The sequence below is a fragment of the Xenopus laevis genome, chromosome 6S (assembly GCF_017654675.1).
Source record: "Xenopus laevis strain J_2021 chromosome 6S, Xenopus_laevis_v10.1, whole genome shotgun sequence".
NCBI lineage: Eukaryota > Metazoa > Chordata > Amphibia > Anura > Pipidae > Xenopus > Xenopus laevis.
In genome coordinates, this window is record NC_054382.1 from 95047606 (window position 1) to 95069262 (window position 21657).

At 38.6% G+C, this 21657-nt stretch overlaps 1 protein-coding gene across 2 annotated transcripts in view; it reads left to right on the plus strand.

The window, feature by feature from the left end:
- Nucleotides 1-21657, plus strand: part of cables1.S (Cdk5 and Abl enzyme substrate 1 S homeolog) — a 52979-nt gene that overhangs the window by 10620 nt on the left and 20702 nt on the right. For both annotated transcript variants that reach the window (XM_018223669.2, XM_018223668.2), the window contains exons 2-3: nucleotides 17843-17914; nucleotides 20754-20846. In XM_018223669.2, coding sequence (XP_018079158.1) covers nucleotides 17843-17914; nucleotides 20754-20846 — 165 coding nt within the window. The remainder of the gene's footprint in view (nucleotides 1-17842; nucleotides 17915-20753; nucleotides 20847-21657) is intronic.

Here is a 21657-nt window from a genome sequence, read left to right on the forward strand (position 1 = left end):
GTCTAAGTAATATAAAACAACGTGTCAGAGTACAGGTGTGCGTGACTGCTGGATACATGTAAATTATTGAATGTGTTTCCCTACACTGTACATTGGATCTAGCTGTCTGTAGTCAATTGTTTAGTTCAAATGACAGGATACTGAACTTGCATTCACTCAGTGTTGATAAGAGAGCCAAGGAAGTGGCTTCCTCCCATTACTGGAGTTCAGATCTGCTGAGGCAAGCGGCTGCCTGTCTGCAGAAATGGCAACAACAACAACAAATAGTAAAAAACACCAGACACCAGACATTCTAGTGCTCATAATGCCTGCATTGAATTTTTCGCTAAAAAAGTTGTATAAGAGGTTTCCTGGGAGACACCTATTTAGTGCCTGGCTGGATGGGGACAATTGATGGTGTTTGTTACTCGAGGCCCTCCAACCAGCAACAATAAGGCTTGTGGCCTTAAAAAGGATTGAGGCACATTGGATCCATAGGCTTGACCATGAAATGTGAGAAATAAGTGAGTATGGGGGCATTATTTTCTCAGCCAAAATCCCCAGTGGCCAGAGATTGTCTAAGGATTAAAAAATAGACACCTGACGTTACTAATGCCCTGCTGCCTCCTCCATGAAAAGTGGGGTTTGGGGATCAACTTCTTTAATCTGGTTTGTATATCTCAATTTTATGGTAACATCAGCTTTATGTGACTTAAGTCCTGTGGTTTATTGGCAAAAGACAGACTTTTTATCAGAACGTCTTACTTTTTTCTGCTAAATTCATCATATTTTTTCACAAATGATAATACATTTGTAGCCTTTCTTTTTACCCTTTTTACTTTTTTTTAGATTGGGTCAGTGACCCCCATTTTAAAGCTGCCTTCTTATCAGAATAAGAAGGCAAATAATGCAAAAAGTATAAAATTGAAAAAGTCGTTTAGCCATTTTATAACATGAATTAACCTAACTTTTAATCCCTTTAAAGCTTTTTCCCTATTTTTAAATCTATCCATACTTCTCCATCAGTCTTGCAGGTACCTTTTGATTTTTGTTGTGCTTTTTTGACATGCAGACATTGTCCCTCCTGTTTGTGATCACCTGCACTGCGTATTTATGGCAACCGGAGAAACCTGTTTGCGCAGTCACATGAACTGTTATTCTTTACAGAGTAGAGATGATCTGTTAGCAGAGAGGGGTGCTGATACAATGTTAGGGGCATTCATACAGTGTACTCTTAGGCTGATGGCACATAGACTTTTTGTAACTTTGGCCTCCTGTAGTTCCCATAACTTGGTAAATGACTGACATTGCCAGTACAGTTAATTTCCTGCCCAAAAGGTGCTAGGCTACAAAGAGCCACATGTGTAGATTGAAAGTACAGTTTATGCTTATTACTTTATTATTTCTTTATCCATTATAAATATTCTAAATACTTTTTTGGATTGTAAGTGTAGGCGGATGCCCATTGCACATTTTTCTTTTCGTTCCTTACCTAACCTCTCTTATCTTAAATACATACAGTATTCATTCATATAGAAACAGAACAGCAGAAATGAACCAAATGGCCCATTATATCTGCACATCTTGACCTCTGTTTTCTACCAACTTTTTTTATATAAATAAATGAGAATTTAGAGAATGACAACGCATATGTTTTATAACTAGTACCTACTGTAGCCCTAGTCGTGACCATATTCTCTATAGCCGTGTCCCTCCTCTTTTAATTCCTTGCAAAGGATTTCTACTTTCCTTCCTGAATTCTGTCCTTGCCTTCCCTCCTCTTTTGCATTTCCACACGGCACTGCCAGCCCTCCTTCCTGCGTTCCCATACGGTACTGCCAGCCCTCCTTCCTGCATTCCAGCCATTCTGTCCATAACTCTCTTCATTTCACACTAGATTATTTGCACTTCTGTTTCTGGGCCTCCCTGTGCTTCTCACAGTGTGTATCTTTCCAGCAGTATGTATGTCTTTGATTGAAAAACAAATAATGTTCTCCCCTACAGCAAATAATAAGGATTTGAGAAGTCACTTTGGATTTCTGTGAGCTGTATAATCGATAGTAAATTCTGGCTGACTAACATATTTCGCTATGTACTTCCGAGTAAGGTGTTGAGTCTGATGCACAAGTACAGCTACGGGATCTATAATCTTGACTGTGCAGAAAGCCAGAAATGCTGGTGATTCCCAAACTGTGAGGCTCAGCCCTAAGACTTATTTATGTATTTGGGTGGAGAGAATGCCTATTTAAATCAGGGTTTCTTAATATATGGGTCTCCATACTTTTTTAGTTATGCTCCATAATGGCGTTTCTTCCTTTTTTTGGGTCTCGGGTAGGTATCCAGACTTAATATGGATCCGGTGAGAAACAAACCCTAGCTGAAATGGATAATTCTTTATTATTGTATAAATTGCTTTTAAGAAAAAGGCCTTATAACTGATTAAAATCAAGTGGTGCTGCCCTACATTAGGACCAGTGGTTTGATATGGGGTTGTTATGAAGCATCCATGACTCCATTCCACATTTGGTGGACATTCAACTACATTCAGCCTCTTTGTTTGCAAATATCTGACACAAGCAAAGAAAAAATTGGCTCTGGTTGATTTGCCAAACAACATGGCAATACTGCAGCAGCCAGTGTTCCCAAATTGCTTATTGGAGCCAAAACTGATCTATATGTGCCTAGTTAGACCCATTACAGTTTCAGTAACATTGTATTTTGCTTGTCCAGTATCAAAAGGCTTCGAACATGATCCAATTCACCTTGTGCTTCTTGCAGCTACTTGATGTTGGGAGATCAGCAGATGCTGGAGAGCCAAGGCTTGGCCTTTGCCAATATGCATGAAATATGAATAAGCTGACACCACTCTATCCTTACCCTCCAAGTCTTGAGTGCTAGAATAATTGTGCTTTTCCTAGAAGGCATCTCTACTGTCTCTTCAAATATGCATGAAGAATATATAGTTTTCTATCATTTTGAATTGCAAAACGACACATGAGTATAACAATGTGGCGAACAATTAAGGGCAGAAGAATTAAGGGCAGAGACACATGCTGCTATTTCGGGAGATTAGACGCCCTGCGTCAACTCGCCGGCGGGATGGCACTCGGATCGCTACCACTTTCCGAAGTTTCCTTGTGAGGCAACTTTGGGCAACTTCGGAAAACTAAGCGTTCCGAGTGCCATCCCACCAGCGATTTAGATTCTAGCCGACGGGTAGGCAGAATTTTACCATGTGCCCTTACCCTAAAGCCTTTTGCATATGATCAGCCTAAAATAGTCTTTCTTGGCAATGGATGACTAATTCTCTGAAGAATTTGTATTGTGAAGTGTATGACCAATTAACAGTACAATGGGGATAATCTGTTTCACACCGTATTGTCATTTTATTCATAATGTGGCACTGGCATAGGGGCTGCATGGGATTTTTATGTCGTTATTACCATGCTGTAAATGTAGCAGAATTATTACTACCCTCCGGCTTTGTCACATTCTCAGCTGTTAGACAACAGAATGGCTCTTGCAGGATTTTCACTTTTAATGGGCACACCCGTGCTGTCAGATTAATGATAATAGGAGTGAACTTGTAACCCTTATTGCCATTGTTCATTGTTATATATGGTTTCATCATTCACCATTCATATATTATGTATATCTATAGAGACACAAATGATCCATGATTAATATAAACCAGTTCATGGAGTGCCTATGAAATATGCTTCTTTCTAATTATGTTTATTAAGAGAGTAAGGGGCCTATTTATCGAGACTTGATTTTTTTCTGATTTTTTTTTTCTTTTTCTGTTTTTAAGGGGAAAAATTCAAATTTTTAGAGGGAACAAAACTAAAATACTCCAGTTAAAGTGGACCTGACACCCAGACACAAAAATCTGTATAATAAAAGTCCTTTTCAAATTAAACATGAAATCCAATTTCTATTTTTTATTAAAGCATGCATAGCTGTTGTAAGCTCATTTAAAAATCTCAGCTGTCAATCAAATATTGTCTGCCACTCCTCTATGCCCGTGGCATAGAGGCGGGGCAGACAATTACTTTCACTTTCCATTCAGCACTTCTTAGATGTCACTGCTCTCCACATATTACCCCCTTTCTCTTTACCATTTAATTGTGTAGCCAGGGCATGGGGATGGACATCAGGTCCCTCATTCTGGTGCACAAACAAGATTCTGAGATGATGCAAGACTTGCCTTAATAACAGTGCCACAAAATGGCTGCTGCCTGTTTGCTATAATTTTGAAATCCCAGACCAAAGTAAGCAAGATTCAAATAATTTATATAGTGTAATTAAAGTTCATTTTGTTTGACTAATGTGATAAAATAGGATTTTGAATCATTTTTTTGGGTGACGGGTCCCCTTTAAAACCTGCCAAAGTCATGTAAAAGTCAATGGCAGATGTCCCCTTTCACAATTGATGATGTTTTTTGCCAAATCAATGTAGAGGAACGGAGCACCGCAGAGCCAGAATAATATGTTAAAAAAGTCAAAATTTATATATATATATATATATATATATATATATATATATATATATATATATATATATTCCCCGGAAGCATTGTCCCCACCCGGGTGCATCTAGATGTAGCGGATATTGGCTGTGAAATGTGAACTCTTGCAGGTTTTTGCTGATAACCACCATTTCTGCCTACACCCAGTGCTTCCGGGTGCAGGTTCATCGATGAGGACAGCATCAGCAGACAAACAGATTCTTGGCCTGTGGTTCTTTGCAGGCCAGGGACCACTTGGTCTGGCCCTAGCCTAAAGGGCAGACAGTAGTTTAAGGTTCCTAAATTCAGTTCCATCCTATATATTAGGGCTCATTTACATTTGGGAAGATAATGTGCAAATTGCATAAAATGGGCAGAGTCCAATTTTTTTGTATTGTATTTAATCCACTTAATGGTGTGACCTAAAGTCACGTGATTTTAAGGGTTCAGATTTGTTTCAGCCGAATCCTGCTCAAAATAAGCTCAGATTCTCCCGAATCCTATAGGAATTTCAGGATTTGGTGCATTCCTACACAAATTTTTTTTTCAAAAAGTGGGTGGTTATATTTCAATAAGTCATGTGACCCAAATCTCCCATTAAAATCAGCCTTTATTTGCTTATCTTAAACAAGGCCAGGACCATACACATTTCAGGCCCTTCTGTCCTTCATCATAGGTGCCTATGATAAAAGGGGTACTGACACCAAAACAGTCAGGTTTAGGAATTTCAAGTAACCATTATTTAAAAACCTTAAACAAGGCAAGGGCCATACGCATTTCAGGCCCTTCTGTCCTTAATAATAGGTCCCTATGATAAAGGTATAATGACACCAAAACAGTCAGGTTTAGAAATTTCAAGTAACAATTATTTGAAAAGACAAACCAAATCAGTGAAAAATGATTAACATGACCTATAGGTACCTTTTAATGTACATAAATATTTTTTTTTTTACTTCAGTATCCATTTAGGGGTGGAAGCGCCCAAAACGCATAAGGCCCTTGCCTTGTTTTAGCTGAACATATAAAGACTGATTTTATTGTGCCTCTGTCCAAGTTTTTACACAAGGTATAGAATTTGGGGATCGTGCAGCCTCTCCCTTGAAGAACAAACCCTTTTCCAGATATGTTGGGACGCTGTAAAATGTAAATCATTTAAACCCTATGTTTAATTACAAATAGTACAAAGACACTATATGAAATGTTTAAAAAATGTTGCTGTTTCTGAAAAATATATGCTCACTTTGAATATGATGGGCTATAGAGTAAGTGGATCCGCCGGCTTGTTATCCGCATACAGATAATAATCTAGTATCAGGTTTGGTATAGGGATGCATTAGTGCACATGGCATGGGTAACTTGCACATCTGGAAAGACACCATTAATGTAAGACACGATATACAGGAGTAACTTGTGCTGCCATCCAGACATAAAGAGTAAGTGCCTGCAGTACAGACATTGTATACATTTGCTGTATTATGAAAAAATATAAAAAAAAGCTGACTTTGAAGTGTTGAGCAGCTTTCAGTTGGCCTTCTTTATTCATATTTTGAGTTATTGTGTTTTTATAATTGCCCTGCATGTCCTCAGTCAGGGATTTAAACTGTAGACTGAGGTGACTGACACTGCAAACAAGTAGTGCTGTCATTGACTGACTCCCAAATGAATAGGAAAGGCCAGAACTGTTAGATTATGATAAGCTTTTCTTTCTATATGTCTGCTTTCTTGTTGCTAGAGTCAGTGACCTTAGCAACCAAATGGCATTTGGTTTGGTGGGAGTCAAAGCAGAAATAACTGAACATTCGCACATACGAAAATCCAATTCAGTGTTGCAACTGGTCTTTTTTGTACTGTAGTGAATGTATTATTCATATAAGTACTGCTGCACAGAAGTAACACACATGGATATCCCGTTGCCATTTTCTTGTTGTAACCCAGACTGACTTGTGAATGGCATTGTGGCTACCGCTGCTGGAGCATGCAGTGCTTTGTGCTTGGATTCTGTGCTATTTAGACTTGGCTGTGCTTCATGGAACACGGGTGAGCACTGAGCAGAGATCATTTCATAAATATAAGGCTTTGTGTAAATTTGGAGATGAGAATGGAAAGATAAAGAGGGAGCAGCATGGCCAGGAAATAATGCTCCTGAGTTCCAAGGATTCATTTTACATGTTATATTCAGCTTTTAGAATCCTTGCTGTAACTGAGCCAAACTAAAATTGTATAGGAGGAAAGGAAACATGTTCCTGGAGCCATGTGTAGGTTTCTTTGAGATGTAAAGCCCTACACTCCATGTCTGGGCTGTCCAACTGGAGGCCTGCAACGGAAGAATAAAGAATATTTAGCCCCCCCAGACTGTTCAAAGGCCCCATAGACTTCAGTCTACAAAATAATGCTTTAAAATTAATCCAGCACTCAAACATGATACAGTGTTTGAGAAATAATCGGCCCACTACATGTAGCAAGTTAAACAGCACTGCTCTGTATTATGGAGACTGTATATGGAAGGGTGGAGTTAGATTGTAACTATATTATAATAGCCTGTCTTATCTTCATTCACTGATATAACCTGACTATCACTAACATATTACTCCACACCACTTATGGTTATCTAGGAATCTCTCCATAGCAGCAGTACTTCGTCCACTAATGCATAATGGAACAATCTGCAGAAATATAGCTTGTTTTCCATCCCCCATAACAAAGTCATAATGGATAGAAAGTAACTCACAGTGCAATTAAATTGTCAGTTGCAGGCGGGCATACCCCAGCAGTGCATTACAATGCGCTCTCTTGTGCCTGACCTTATGATGCACAAGTGGCGGAAAAACATTTGCACTGGGTGCTAACACCCATAGTAATAGGCACCTACAATGTAAGAATACGAACTTACACTGTATAGTTAAATGAGAGAGGGGCAGTTAATCATAAATCAATGTTTTTCATTTTTCAGAATTTGGCGGTTGGATGTCCGTTGTGTTCACATAATGTGTATACAGATGTGCACAGAATATTATAAAGTTAAAGTAGATTCTAAAAATTGTAGGAAGGGCTTCTGCAATTTTTATTTTCTGTTTTTTTCAGCACAGTGTGCAAAGTGACTATTTGCAGCAGATGAAAACATGAGAATTTGTTCCTAATAGAGCCTTTGGAAAATAGCTTTTCCTTAGCTGAACTGCTCTGAATTTCCTGACATGCTTTATGGTGGCTGAGACCCTATGGTAATATAAGAGCAGTATGTCAGAGGCATGGATCCTGTCAAAAATCATTGCATCTTAGATTGTAGTTGCTTCACCTTATATGTCACACAAGGGAATCGGCCAGCATTCCAGAAAGGAGTAGCCATGTCAAAGTATGGCCCATTGTTGCTCTTTAGGACTTGAGGTAGGCACTTGTGATTGGCTTCCCCACCCCTGCATAGTTTTTGCATGTCATCCTTTGTGTTTTTAGGTAATAATTGTTCAGGCGTGTCCTTTAATGGGGCCAACAAGGGGATTGTTTCTCATTTTTTGCCACTGCTACTACATTGCCTTGAAATAGTTGCAACAGCAGAACTGACAGAGCTCTTATAGTGAACATTAGACTTCGGCACATAATTGTTGAGTAGTAAAGTAAAACGGAAAATTGTCTTTCAAACTTTATAGAGTTTGTTTACAAATGAATGTGTGGGGCATGAGGTGCAGAAACACATGCAAAGTTTTTTAGCCAGAATTCCATAGCAATTTTGCCTTCCTCTGTTTCAACTAGCAGTTAGTCAGGTTAAAATAGAATTAGAAGGATGAACTTGATGGACGTGTGTCTTTTAGCAACCTAACTTACTGTGTTACTATGTAATCACAAGTGTGCACTGCGCCTTGTTGTGTGCCATTTACCAATACCAATACGAAGGGGCTGATTTATCAAAATTCTAATTTTTTTTTTTTCACGATTTGTGAAAATACGTGAATATGATCGAGACTATTCTTTGGAACCTCGAATATTCGGGAATTTGTTAAAGAAAAAAACCATGAAATGTTGCCAAAAAAAAACTCAGATAGGGGGTACTCCATATAGGGCCCTGTGATAGAGTGGGGTCCCAGAGACACAAAGGGGTTGGTCACAGTTGGACAAGGCTTATCTGAAATGGACAGACTTTGGGTGGAGCATAATGCTTTCACTATATATACAGTTGTGTTCAGAGTAATAGCAGTGAATAAAGCTCAAAATACTTATAAAAGCTTTTATTTCCATATTGGGAACACTGCCCATTCTATTCCAAATTAAAACATGAAGAAACATTTATAAGATTTGGGGATATTAGGCTGTTCAATAAAATAGCAGTGTCTGCATTCTTCTTTACAAACACAAACATTTACTGTATAAAAATGAAAAATGTTTAAAAATGTTGCTTTCCTTTCAATCACTGAACTAATATTTAGTTGTATAATCAGTGTTTCTGAGAACTGCTGCACATCTGTGTTTCATGGAGTCCACCAACTTCTGGCACCTGTTACATTCCATAATTCTTCTGCATTTCTTGCTTTTGCCTCAGAAACAGCATTTTTTTATGTCACCCACAAGTTTTATATTGGATTAAGGTCCGGGGATTGGGCTGGCCACTCCATAACGGCAATCTTGTTGGTCTAGAACTAAGATGTTGCTCATTTACTGGTGTGTTTGTGGTTGTTGTCTTGTTAAAACATCCATTTCAAGGGCATTCCTCTATGGCATGAGGTAACATGGCCTCTCCAAGTATTTTGATGTATTGAAACTGATCCATGATCCCTGGTATGTGATAGGTCCATAGTACGAGAAACATCCCCATATCATGATACTTGCACCACCATGCTTCACTGTCTTCACTATGTACTGTGACTTGAATTCAGTGTTTGGGGGTCGTCTGACAAACTGTCTGTGGCCCCTAGACCCAAAAAGAACAATATTGCTTTCATCAGTCCACAAAATGTTGTGCTATTTCTTTTTAGGCCAGTCAATGTGTTTTTTGGCAAATTGTAAGCTCTTCGGCACATTTTTTTTTCAACAATGGGACTTTGCAGGGGCTTATTGGCATCTTCTAATTGTAACAGTGCTCACAGGTAACTTTACACCTTCTTTGATCTTCCTAGAGCTGATCATTGGCTGAGTCTTTGCCATTTTGGCTATTCTCCTATCCATTCTAATACAAGTTTTCCATTTACTTTCAAATCTTTCAGGTTTTGGTTGCCATTTTAAAGCATTTGTGATCTTTTTAGCTGAGCAGCCTATCATTTTCTGCACTTCTTTATATGTTTTTCCCCTCTCCAATCAACTTTTTAATCAAAGTACACTGTTCTTCTGAACAATGTCTGGAACGACCCATTTTAGTCAGATTTTCAGAGAGAAATGCAGTATAACCAGCATGCACAACATTTGCTCCCTTCCTTCCTTAAGTAAGGGCTGTAATTGACACCTGTTTTTTCACAGGATGAATGACCCCACTAATTGAATTCAACACTGATATTATTGGGAACAAGTGAAAGTAGAGGTTATTTTATATGTCAGTTTTATTTCTTATCTCTTTAGATTCTTTGATCTGATTTGCAAATCATTCTAGGCACCAGATAGTATAGTGATAGAAATGTAATTCCAAGAAACATTCCAATATACATTCATTACACATTTTCAATGGTTTCAGTTAAGTTTCAATTAAGTTATTAGTAAATGTGTTTGGCTTTAAAGGTAGTCTTTGTTTATCCTTTTCTGTTCTCTGGCTCTGACATGTAAAGCAATGTAGCAGTCAGTTCTGTTCCAGTACCTTGTTTCACGAGTCAGAACCAGTAGTACAGAGAATAGAAATAGCCTAACAGGTATTGATTGCAATAGCAGTTACACATACGTATATCTTTAAAACCATAAAACATTTTTAATCAGTCTATTGAAAAGTTGCTTAGACTTTTCTTATTTTCATTATGCAAGTACAGTTTTTGGGCAGCAATCTACTTTAAATTATTTAGTTATATAAATAAACATACAGGCCTCACTCCTATCCACATGCTTTAATAATAAGGTGTAATATTTTATGTAATGTTCTATTTTTAACCACCAGTGTTGACATTTTTTGTAATGATGGGTGTCTGGAGCGGAGGAGTCTTTGGCAATGTTACGAGTGGCTCTGGAAATAATAATAGTTATTTGTGCCTGTATAATGCAGTCTGAGATGCTGGTTTAACCTTGACTCCCACTTGTAAGTCCTTCAGCAGTTATTCCATCTGCATTCCAACAACTGGGAAGGTTTTGACAACAGTAAGTAAAAAAACCCTCCTTTTAGTGTTTTGGGTAATTTTATTTTTAAAGAGTAATTCGTAAAATAAAAGTGGGGGGCAAAGAAGCTTTATACTGTTAGGCATAGCTTTCATTGCTGAATCTAACTGTTATGTCTGTTTATTGTTGCACTGTTGGGACTAGAGAGAGGATTTCAGTTACCTGAATATTTTACAGGTAAACATAAACTCTTCCTGTTCATACAGTAGATACACCTCATTGATTTTCTGTCTAAAGGTGCCCATACACTCTAAGATCCGCTCGTTTGGCAAGGTCACCATACGAGCGGATCTTAACCCGATATGCCCATGTCACGGTCGGCACCCAACACCAGAACAGATGCCAAGCACCCTGGTCTCGGCTCGTACTTCACCAGTTAAGTGACCGCCTTTGGCCTCGTGAGGAGCCCTCGGCTTACTCAGATGCCACTTAACGAGAGGTGCAAGGCTTTAGTTCTGGCAGGCAATGGGGCAAAGCTGTTTACAAGGATACTGGAAGATAGGAAGCCACCAGGAACAGGCAGGCCGGGCCAGCACAAGCAGATAGAATAGTCGGACAGGCCAGAATCAGGATAGAGATCGTAGAATAGTCGGAGAACAAGCAAGGTTTCAGGATTGGAGAGAACAACATAGTTTCAGGCAGGCAAGGTCAGGATTGGAGAGGTCAGAGTAGTAAGCAGGCAGGCAAGGGTCAAACACAGTAGATCAAAACAGGAATCACAAGTAATAACACCCAGGAACAAGCTAATTGAACCTAACAACGGGCAACTTGCTGAAAACTAAAATCCCCTTAAATACTGGTTGAATTTGGCGCCATTGTGCGCTGACATCACACACCAGCGTCACTGCGCCTTTAAGAAACGAGTGTGTGCTGCGCGCGCGCCTTAGAGGAAACCGGCACCAGGAAGGAAGGCGGAGCTGCGCAGCGGGCGTCCACGCCGAAGGAACGGCGGTGGACCCCGCTGCCCACTAGACCACCAGGGTAAGTCCTGACAGCCCAATAACGGCTGGGCAATATCGGATGAATCCGAACGTTCGGTCCTAGGGAGAACAATCGAATTTCAATACTACGAATGGGCTCCAATCAACTAGCCGATGCGGTCCTGGATTGTACGAAAAATCAAATTGACCGATCGATATCTGGCCAATTTTTGATCGATCGGGAGCCCCCGATGGGAGAAGATAAGGGGATGGGGAGCCCCCACACATGGCCAGATAAGCTGCCGAATCAGTCTAAAGGACCAATATCGGCAGCTTTAATCTGCCCGTGTATGGCCACCTTTACCTGGCATAATCTACTTTAACCCTATCATACACAAAATTGGAAAAAAGTGCTTGAAATAGTATTAAAAAGGTTTTTTTTTTTTTAGCCATTTCTTAATTGCAAACGATGGGACTGGGGCTGTTTTTTGTTTTTTTGCCCATGGCATAAAATTCCCTGGATCAGTTACAAAATGTTAATGGAAAAGGATCTTGAGATCAAAAACTTACTACTGTTATCTCAGTACTGTTCTTTTCACCTTCAATTTGATACAGAAAAGGCACCTCATATACAAATGCTCGAGACCTGCAGACTTCAAGTTACCAAAAAATAATTTAAACATTAAATAAACCATTAAGATTTTTTGCCTCCAATAAGGATTAATTATATCTTAGTTGGAGTCAAGTATAAGGTATTGTTTTATTATTACAGAGAAAACGGAAAAAACTTTTTGTAAACTTTAAATTACTGTATTTGGTTAAAAGGTATTTTCAACTTGACTCAATTTTTCTTTCTGAAATGCAACAGCTTTATTTGTATAACAACCAGAAATGCAGGGAATGATGCAGAACCTCTTGTTAATGTGAAGGAACATTTTATATTGAAGTTGTAGATGCTGGTACAGGTATAGAATCCGTTATCCAGAAACTCATTATCCAGAAAGCTCAGAAATATGGAAAGGCAGTCTCCCATATACTCCCATAGACTTTTTCTCTGTAAAACAGTACCACATACTTGATCCAAACTAAGATATAATTAATTCGTATTGGCGGCAGAACCAGCTTATTGGGTTTATTTAATGTTTACATGATTTTCTAGTAGACTTAAGGTATGAAGATCCAAATTACGGAAAGGTCAGTTGTCTGGAAAACCTGGGGTCCCGAGCATTCTGGATTACAAGTCCCATGCCTGTATTTTTCTTTTTACCCTGTGGAACTGGTGCAAGCTGAGTCACACCTATGTCTGCTGTTTGATGGGAGCTTTACATTATCTTGAGCCTGCAAAGGGTTTAGGCTTAGTAATAAAATCTGCCTTACTTGGTACTGTATAATACAATTAATACCTGGTATGTTAGCAATCCCTTTATGTGTTTTCATCTGTTTATAGTATATAATTAAGGCAGAATGAGGCCATAGGGACTCCAGTCTCTGGTGACTAACCATATTTTTATCTGTTTTGTTCCTGAATATTGTGATATTATTTAACTTGGTTGCAGACTGTTGCACTGCCAGATGCTATCACATATTGCGTTCAGCCTATGTTTTTCTGTTCTGCTGCTGTAATAACTAGCTTGTATTGAAGCATTTTATCCTAAAATGCCATACCAGTGGAACAAGGTATGCATGGATGTTTGGCTGCTGAGACGAAGCATTATATGGACATGTTGAAATTCATTTCAAGGAGTTCTTTGTCTCTGGGTCTCTGCACAACATGATAATCAGAAGTTCTATTGGGTTTAAAGTAAGCCAGTAATTATTAGGAGTTATAGAGAGGGACATCAGGAAATCAGCAACAGGGGCAACCCCTAGAAATCGGAGCACTGTGGTATTAAGCTGACACTCCTTTATGATAATACAGAACATTTTTCCGTTCATAAGGAAAATATACATACTTACTGTTTACTGGAACAATATTCGTATATTCTTTTTCCTAAATCCTACTGGCTTTGTTGTCTGGTAGTACTTATGTGGTCTTGTGAGTATTGTAGGTGAGGGCTTAGTAAGGAGCTGGGCCCCCCTCATACCATTATATCCATAGGGGTAGAACTGTGACCGTATATGTATTGACCGTATTTGTCTGGAAACCCGTTATTCAAAAAGCTCCAACAAAGGGGAAGGCCAATTTTTAATTAAATAATTCGAATTTTTGCTTTTTTCTGTATTAATAAAAGAGTTCATTGTGCTTGATCTCAACTAAGATATAATTAATCCTTATTGGAGGCAAAAAGAAGCCTATTGGGTTTATTTAATCTTTAAATCATTTTTAAGTAGGCGTAAGGTACTAAGTTGTAAATTATGGAAAGACCCAGGCTGTGAGCATTCTGTATATCAGGTCCAACACCTGTATTGTCTCAATTAAGAAGTTTCATTGTGCTATATAAGTCAACCTGTGGTCCTAGAGGTGCAACCAGCAGCCATAGCTAGCTAGCTGCAGAGGAGCCATCATGGGATACTGAGAGCACAAAAATAGCCCAAAAACTGGTGATCACTTCTAGTACACATCCAGAGAAAGAATTACTGTAGCCTGTGCTGGATCAGGGTTTCTTTTCATAATCAAATAAATTCAAAGGGACTCAGGGCCCGATTTACATAGTGGGCGCCCCTAGGCCCACTGCCGTTCGTTGCCCCTCTCCCCTCCCCTTTATTTGTGCAAATTTTCATCATCTGGAGAAATGGGGATTGCTGCATGGGAAATTTAAAAAATGATTGTATCTCCCGCGCATCCCCAGTGTTTTTGAACCAATGTGGGTGTGGTTTGGCAGCATGTCGCCCCCCTAAAATCCTGCCACCCTAGGCCCGGGCCTAGGTGGCCTTTCCACAAATCCGGAACTGGAGGGACTGCATTACATGGATTTATTCCTTATGCTCTGTAGCAAATATTGGGTGTTCCTTCTCTAAGTTCCTAGCCAACTCCACCTATTAGCAGGTGCTAAATACTGATAAACACTTACGTATAACGTTGATCACTCCTGCTTTGCTTTATGGGCTGCACTAGACTGCATGCGATTAGACGGTTGCTAAGTAACACAAGTGTTGGGATAAGTAGCCACTTAACACCATTTCCCCTTACAATTATTAATCTGGCCTTTTCTCCTAATTGTGTATTTGGTTTTAGCATTTTTGACCTTTATGTAGCTATTGTTTATTATTGCTGGTATAGCTGTTATATCTCTGGGTGCAACACCTTTTTCCCCTGCACAATTGTGATTAGCTGCAGACTCTTCAGAACTTTCTGCAAGTCTGTCATATGCATTGGTTTTGGGAAATTCCACCATATTTATTTATTCTACATTATAGGCCTTGGTTTTCCATTTAAATAAAAGGGAAACAGCTGCTGGTGGAGACTTTTATATTATCTTGGTTCTCCCTCAGAGGACAATAAACTATGAAAGACACCCATGTATCATGGGCTTGTGATTTCCTGACCCTTTCAGTGGTAGAAGTACTTAGCCTGAAGGGTGAGAATTGGAGAGAATGACTATTTTCTTTTCTAGATACTCCTAAAATTCCAGCTTGAATCCAGAAGTTAGGGCAATATTCGAGTGGATTTGCTACCCTAGATATTCTTGAAACTATGGCTGACACAGTGACTGACATAAAAACAGTTCTGTATCCATTTCATGAGCTAAAGGAGGCCTTGGTCAAAGCTTGGACCTTCAAGAGGGTTGGTACGGCTGCTGGCAAGCCCACGGGTACTACATTATAACTATCGTTACGGCTTCCCAGTGGGTGCTCGATTCTTCCCATAGTTATTGGTTGGAGTCCTTATTACATTCTTTCTGTAGGTGACCCAAAAGAAAACCAGATGTATCTTCTCTGTTCATGTAGCAGCATATCCACAGCGTAAGCATCTAAGTAATGAATCTACAAAAAGTAGTATACAACCAAAGTAAATGTCATATGATTTTTAAGAGACTTTAACGGATGGTTCAAATTCAGTTATTTACACAGCCAAATATTTTACTTAAGGATTTGATATTCAGTTGAATCAAAATATTATAGATTCCACTCATCCCTGGTTACTTTATTACATGTTGTATATTTTAACACAATCTACCATGTTTTCTGTAACCAATATATTATTTTGTTCAAATGGACACTTAAAGGGGTCACTGTTTTTTCTTCTTCAGAACACTTCTAAACTCAAAGTTTGCCAGAACAGAACAACAAATGTGCTGCATATATCACCAAGCCACAGCAAATGCATTCTGAGCACATTAATACTTACACATGATTTTTTTTGTGTGTCTGATTGGAGCTTAGCTGGTTAGAATGTCTAGAAAATTGCCTGAGCTTAAACCAGCATTTGGTCCAATCCTAAACTCAGTCACGGTAGGGTGTAGTGTTCAATTGTTGGGCAAGTACGTAGCTGTTTTCATTGCATGTGTTGAAAGGACAATGCAAGGGAGAAAAAAATAAACAGACATGATGGAAGAACTGGCTGTTAATCAAGTTTTATTCAATTGGATGTCATACACTTCCCTTATGGGGTATATTGCACACAAACAGCTTTGTTTAACATGTTCATTGTCTACAAAGGAAATAAAATGCTGACATATTATTCTAGCAATGGTACCGTGTCTCCACTATGATACTGAATTTCATGCTGAAATAAGCAGATCTCTGCCTGATTTGGTCACCCATGTCCTGGGCCACATTGATTTATCAGTAAAGGACCACATTGATGCACTTATATGGTACTCATCAGATGGAATACTTAAACCTGTTCGAGTTTAGTCCTATCATTAATTTCTTAGGCCTGTGGAGACCCACCATGAGATCTTTGCCCTGGGCCCATTGGTACTTAAAGTGACCCTGCAACTAAAGGGGGTTTCCCCATCAGTGCAGCAAAAGGTTTCCTGCAATGGCAAGAAAAAAGTTATGCATCTGTCATACACATGAGAGAGAATTATCATATTGACTGATTCACGGGTGGGGTTGAGAGACTGCAGTTATTTAGGAAACCAATAGAAACTGAACCAGGCATTTATTTTGGGGTCAGTACATTTTCTCCCCTGCAAGGTTGAATTGGAAGCAGGACTGTGCTTAGAGAGTGTTATGGAAAAACTGAACTGAATGCATATTTATGTTAGTTTCACATGGTTCTCCATTGAGAGGGTATATTTCATAGGGGAAGCTAAAACGCATTAGAATTTTACACACATGTAGTCTGGTAGCTTACATCAGGGGTCCCCAAACTTTTGTGGCCCAGGGTCAGGGAGTGGAGGTCAGGAGAGGGTTGGGGAGGGGTTGGCGTCCAATTTACATGCGCCGGCATCAGATTTGGGCACGACGGCATCCAATCTGGCACGCCAGTGTCCAATTTGGCCGTGCTGGTGTCCAATTTGCGCCTCGCGTTAATTGTTTGCCGGCCCAGTTCAGGACTGTCCGCGGCCTGGTTCTGGCCCGCAGCCCGGTGGTTGGGGACCCCTGTCTTACATTACTACATAGCTGATGTTTCAGAACTAAAGGAATTATGATATATTTGTTGTTACTTATTAAACACAAGAAGAATTTATGAACACAGTGCAGTGTGGAAATTGCGCCAGACGGAACTCCCCATACGTCTGTAATGACACTGAGATTGTGAGGAATACTGCTGCAAAATTGTAAACAGGGCACAATGCACTATACGCTATCTTTGTAAATGTGTTTTATAGTGTTCAGCCAAACCAACCCCATACCCGTATAGTCACGTGACAACTGTAAGGAGCAACTTTATGTTTTTGTGTTTTTAATTTTCTAAAATTTAAGTACACTAATTATAGTGTCTGAACAGTTCCATGTATGACCAAATCTTTTGCGGAGGATAGATTTCCCTGATAAATTCCTTATAAATATTACTTTTTGTTTCTTTACAAAGCTATTATTGGTCAGATAATGACATACTGTAGCTAATGAACATAATTCTTTTCTGCTAACTGGCATTGAATTCACAATTAATTGCCTTGGCTTCCTATAACCTTACAATCTAAGCACCCTGTAGATCGTTTATAGATGGTTTCGCCATTCTGCCTGTGGAATTCACTGTATAATTCTCAGCTGCGGATACTGCATTTCACATGGCAACTATCTAAATTGTTATTTTTGTTCTTTAAGGCGCCGCTTGATCTCCCAGCGATCTTCTCTAGAAACACTTGAAGACATAGAAGAAAATGCTCCATTACGGAGGTAAATATTATGCTCTTGTGTTCTTTTACTTGGTATTTTAATTGTGTAAATAACATTTTGTCCCGGTTAGAAATTGATGTTTTCTTCTTTTACCAAGTAAATCCAGAACAAGCATTATGGGAATGATCATGTATTTTCATTACATTACATTTGTAACCTCTTACTTGTCATTTCTGAGCCTTGTTGTTGTGCTTTCTGTGCATTCAGTGCTCCTAATTTAAGACCAATAGAGAACAAAAGTTTGAAGACACACTGCCTCATAGAGTAAAAACTATGTTTATTGTACCATAAAAAAACAAGGAGCTGCTGTGTAATGGACACCTAACACATTTCAGGAACACCCCTTAATCATAGGCTAAAAGTTTCTTATACATTTAAGCAAACCTTGCACCAATTAATGAAGCATATATTAAACATTCCAGCCTTTAATTACTTATTGGCTCATTTGCCCATTGTATAGCCCATGGCAAAACAGCAGTTATCATTTATTGGCCTAGGTCTATGTTAAATTGGCTCACATAGGGTAGATTGGAAACTATGATTTTAAGGGTTTCACATCTACTGAAAAAAGATTAGGAAAAATATAACTACATATCTTTCTGTCAACTATGAATATTAAGAACCACTGTTCATTCTGCTAAACAGTCAGCTAGAATCCAGGCAGTGACCTTACCACAATATATAATTTTTTTTGCAACCAAAGATTCCTCAATCTGCCTGAATTGTGTAATTCTACTTTTGTAACAAGATATATGCCTCTGCATGCCTAAAATTTTAAAATCGGTATTTTTCAAGATATACAGAAATACATTTGTATTCAGAATAATAGCAGTGTGTTTAAAAAAGTGGATAAAGCTCAAAATATTTATAATAGCTCTTTTATTTCCATACACACAAATGCATTGGGAACACTGCACATTCTAATTCAAATCAAAACATGAAAAATTTATCAAATTTGTGTTATTCCTTTACAGAAAGTGAATAAAATGGAATATTGGGCTGTTCCAAAAAGTACCAGTGTCTGTATTCTTCTTTATAAACTCATTCACTGTATAAACTGAAAATTGTTTAAATATTTTGCTTTCCTTTAAATCCACAATTCTTCTGCATTTCTTACTTTTGCCTCAGAAACTGTATTTCTGATGTCACCCACAGGTTTTTTATTGGATTAAGGTCCAGAGATTGGCCTGGCCACTCCATAATGTCAATCTTGTTGGTCTAAAACCAAAATTTTGCACGTTTGGAGTTGTTTGGGGTCGTTGCCTTGTTGAAACCACCATTTCAAGGGCACTTCCTTTTCGGCATAAGGCAACATGACCTCTTCAAGTATTTTGATCTATTGAAACTGATCCATGATCCCAGGTATGTGAAAAATAGGCCCAACACTATAATATGAGAAACATCCCCATATCATGATACTTGCATCACCATGCACAATTCAGTGTTTGCGGGTCATCTGACAAACTGTCTGTAGCCCTTAGACCCAAAAAGAACAATCTTGCTTTCATCAGTCCACAAAATGTTGCGCCATTTCTCTTTAGGTCAGTCATTGTGTTCTTTGGCAAATTGTAAGCTCTTCAGCACGTCTTTTTTCAACAATGGGACTTTGCTGGGGCTTCTTGCTGATAGCTTGGCTTCACATAGGCATCTTCTAATTGTAACAGTACTCACATGTCCTTCTTTAATCTTCCTGGAGCTGATCATTGCTATTTTGGCTATTCTTCTATCCATTCAAATGGTAGTTTTCCATCTTCTTTCACATCTTTCAGGTTTTGGTTGCCATTTTAAAGTATTTGAGATCATTTTAGCTGAGCAGCCTATCATCTGCGCTTCTTTATTTGTTTTCCCCTCTCTCAACTTTTTAATCAAAGTACGCTGTTCTGGAACAACCCATTATATTCAAATGCACTATAACCAGCATGCTTCCTTAAAGGACCAGTAACACCAAAAAATGGAAGTTTAGGATATAATGCAGTGTATAATGTAGTTATGCCCTGTACTGGTAAAACTGGTGTATCTGCTTCAGAAACTCTACAATAGTTTATATAAACAATCTATTATTATTTTGAACACTGCTATTATTATGTTGAACAAGGCTCAATTAATGATTCAATTACACAGAATCAGCAGCATGCAAGGCATGACTGCTGGGTCTGTTGGTTGTCTATTACTCTACTACACCTACTAGTAAATTATTTGCCATGTAGAAATACAAGTTCTACCAAAAACAGTGATCATGTCAGTGATGTTGGACTGCTATTTTTCTGAACTCAACTGTATATCAAAAACATATTTGAGTATATTGGTGAAAATAAAACTGATTTTGAAATTCCCATGTCCCCTGGTGCAAATCTATTCACAGCATTGTTTGGATTGCCAGGCCAACCCCTGAAAACAATACATTTTTGAAAAGTTCACATTCAGACACATTCAAAATGGTTAAACAAGTTGACCCAGAAAACCATATATATTTGGAAAAGTCACATTCTAATAAATTTACAGTGGGTAAAGATATATTTCTACACAAAAGCTTTGCCAAAATAAGCACTTTGTTTTACATTTCTGAAAATTTCCTCAAGGCCAGCATTTCTGTATTAAAATTTGTGTGTGTGTATGTGTCTGTATAGAATAGTGAGCTGGAATAGAAATGTGAGAAAATGTTCCAAACAATGGGAAAACAATATATGAAGCCTCTTAGCCTCAGACTGGATTGTTCTCTATAGCACTGTCGCCTGTGACCCAGAGGTAGCCGAGCCGTTTGTCTGGTCTTTCTTTCCTGCTATTGTGCTAGGAACCCATGAAAAGTTTCATTCAAATATGTGTGTGTGTTTTGTTTTAGATGTCGGACGCTGTCCGGTTCACCCAGACCAAAGAACTTTAAGAAGGTTCATTTTATAAAGAGCATGCGGCAGCATGACACCAAGAATGGCAGGTAATGTGTTTAAATACTACTTAAACGTTTCAACTCCAGGTCTAGGATAATAGGCAAGCTTAATTTCCTGAATGTATACAGATGTACTTTTACAAATGGCAAACACTGTTCATTTCTAGCTATATGAGTGAACTAAATAGTAAACAGCGATTGTCATATTACTCTATATGTCGGGAGAAAGAGCACCCACACAGTTTTCAGGGGATCTGGTCATGCATACAGCCAAGGTTCTCTGATGGCATTCTGCTTATGAAACATCAGTGTAGCCATCAAAGAAGTTGTTCACCTTCAATCACTTTTTTCAGTTCAGTTGGTTTCAGATAGATCACCAGAAATAAAGACTTTTTCCAATTACTTTCTATTTTCTATTTGTGACTGTTTTTCTAATATTAACGTTTAATTTTTCACTTTCCAAACCAGCTCTGGAATGGGGGTCGCTGATACTTTAACTGTTCTAAATTGATACATTTAGTTGATACATTTCTTATCTTTGTCCCTGCTGAGCTGAAACCCTGACTTTTATTACAGGCAGCTGTTATTATTGATACAATAGTTGCTAATATTCCACCACTACTGTCAACTAATTGTATCAACTACATGTAGCATGTAACAGTTCAGATGCTCCTGGATCTCTGAGCCGTCAGACTGAAACCTCAGAGACAGGAACATTCAACTTTAAACTTCGATTTAGGAAAAACGGTTAAATATTAAAAATGGAAAGCAATTGAAAAAAGTCGTTGTTTCTGGTGAACAATCTGAAAACAACTCAACTGAAAAAAACAACCCCTTTAATAAAAAACTAATAGAGTTC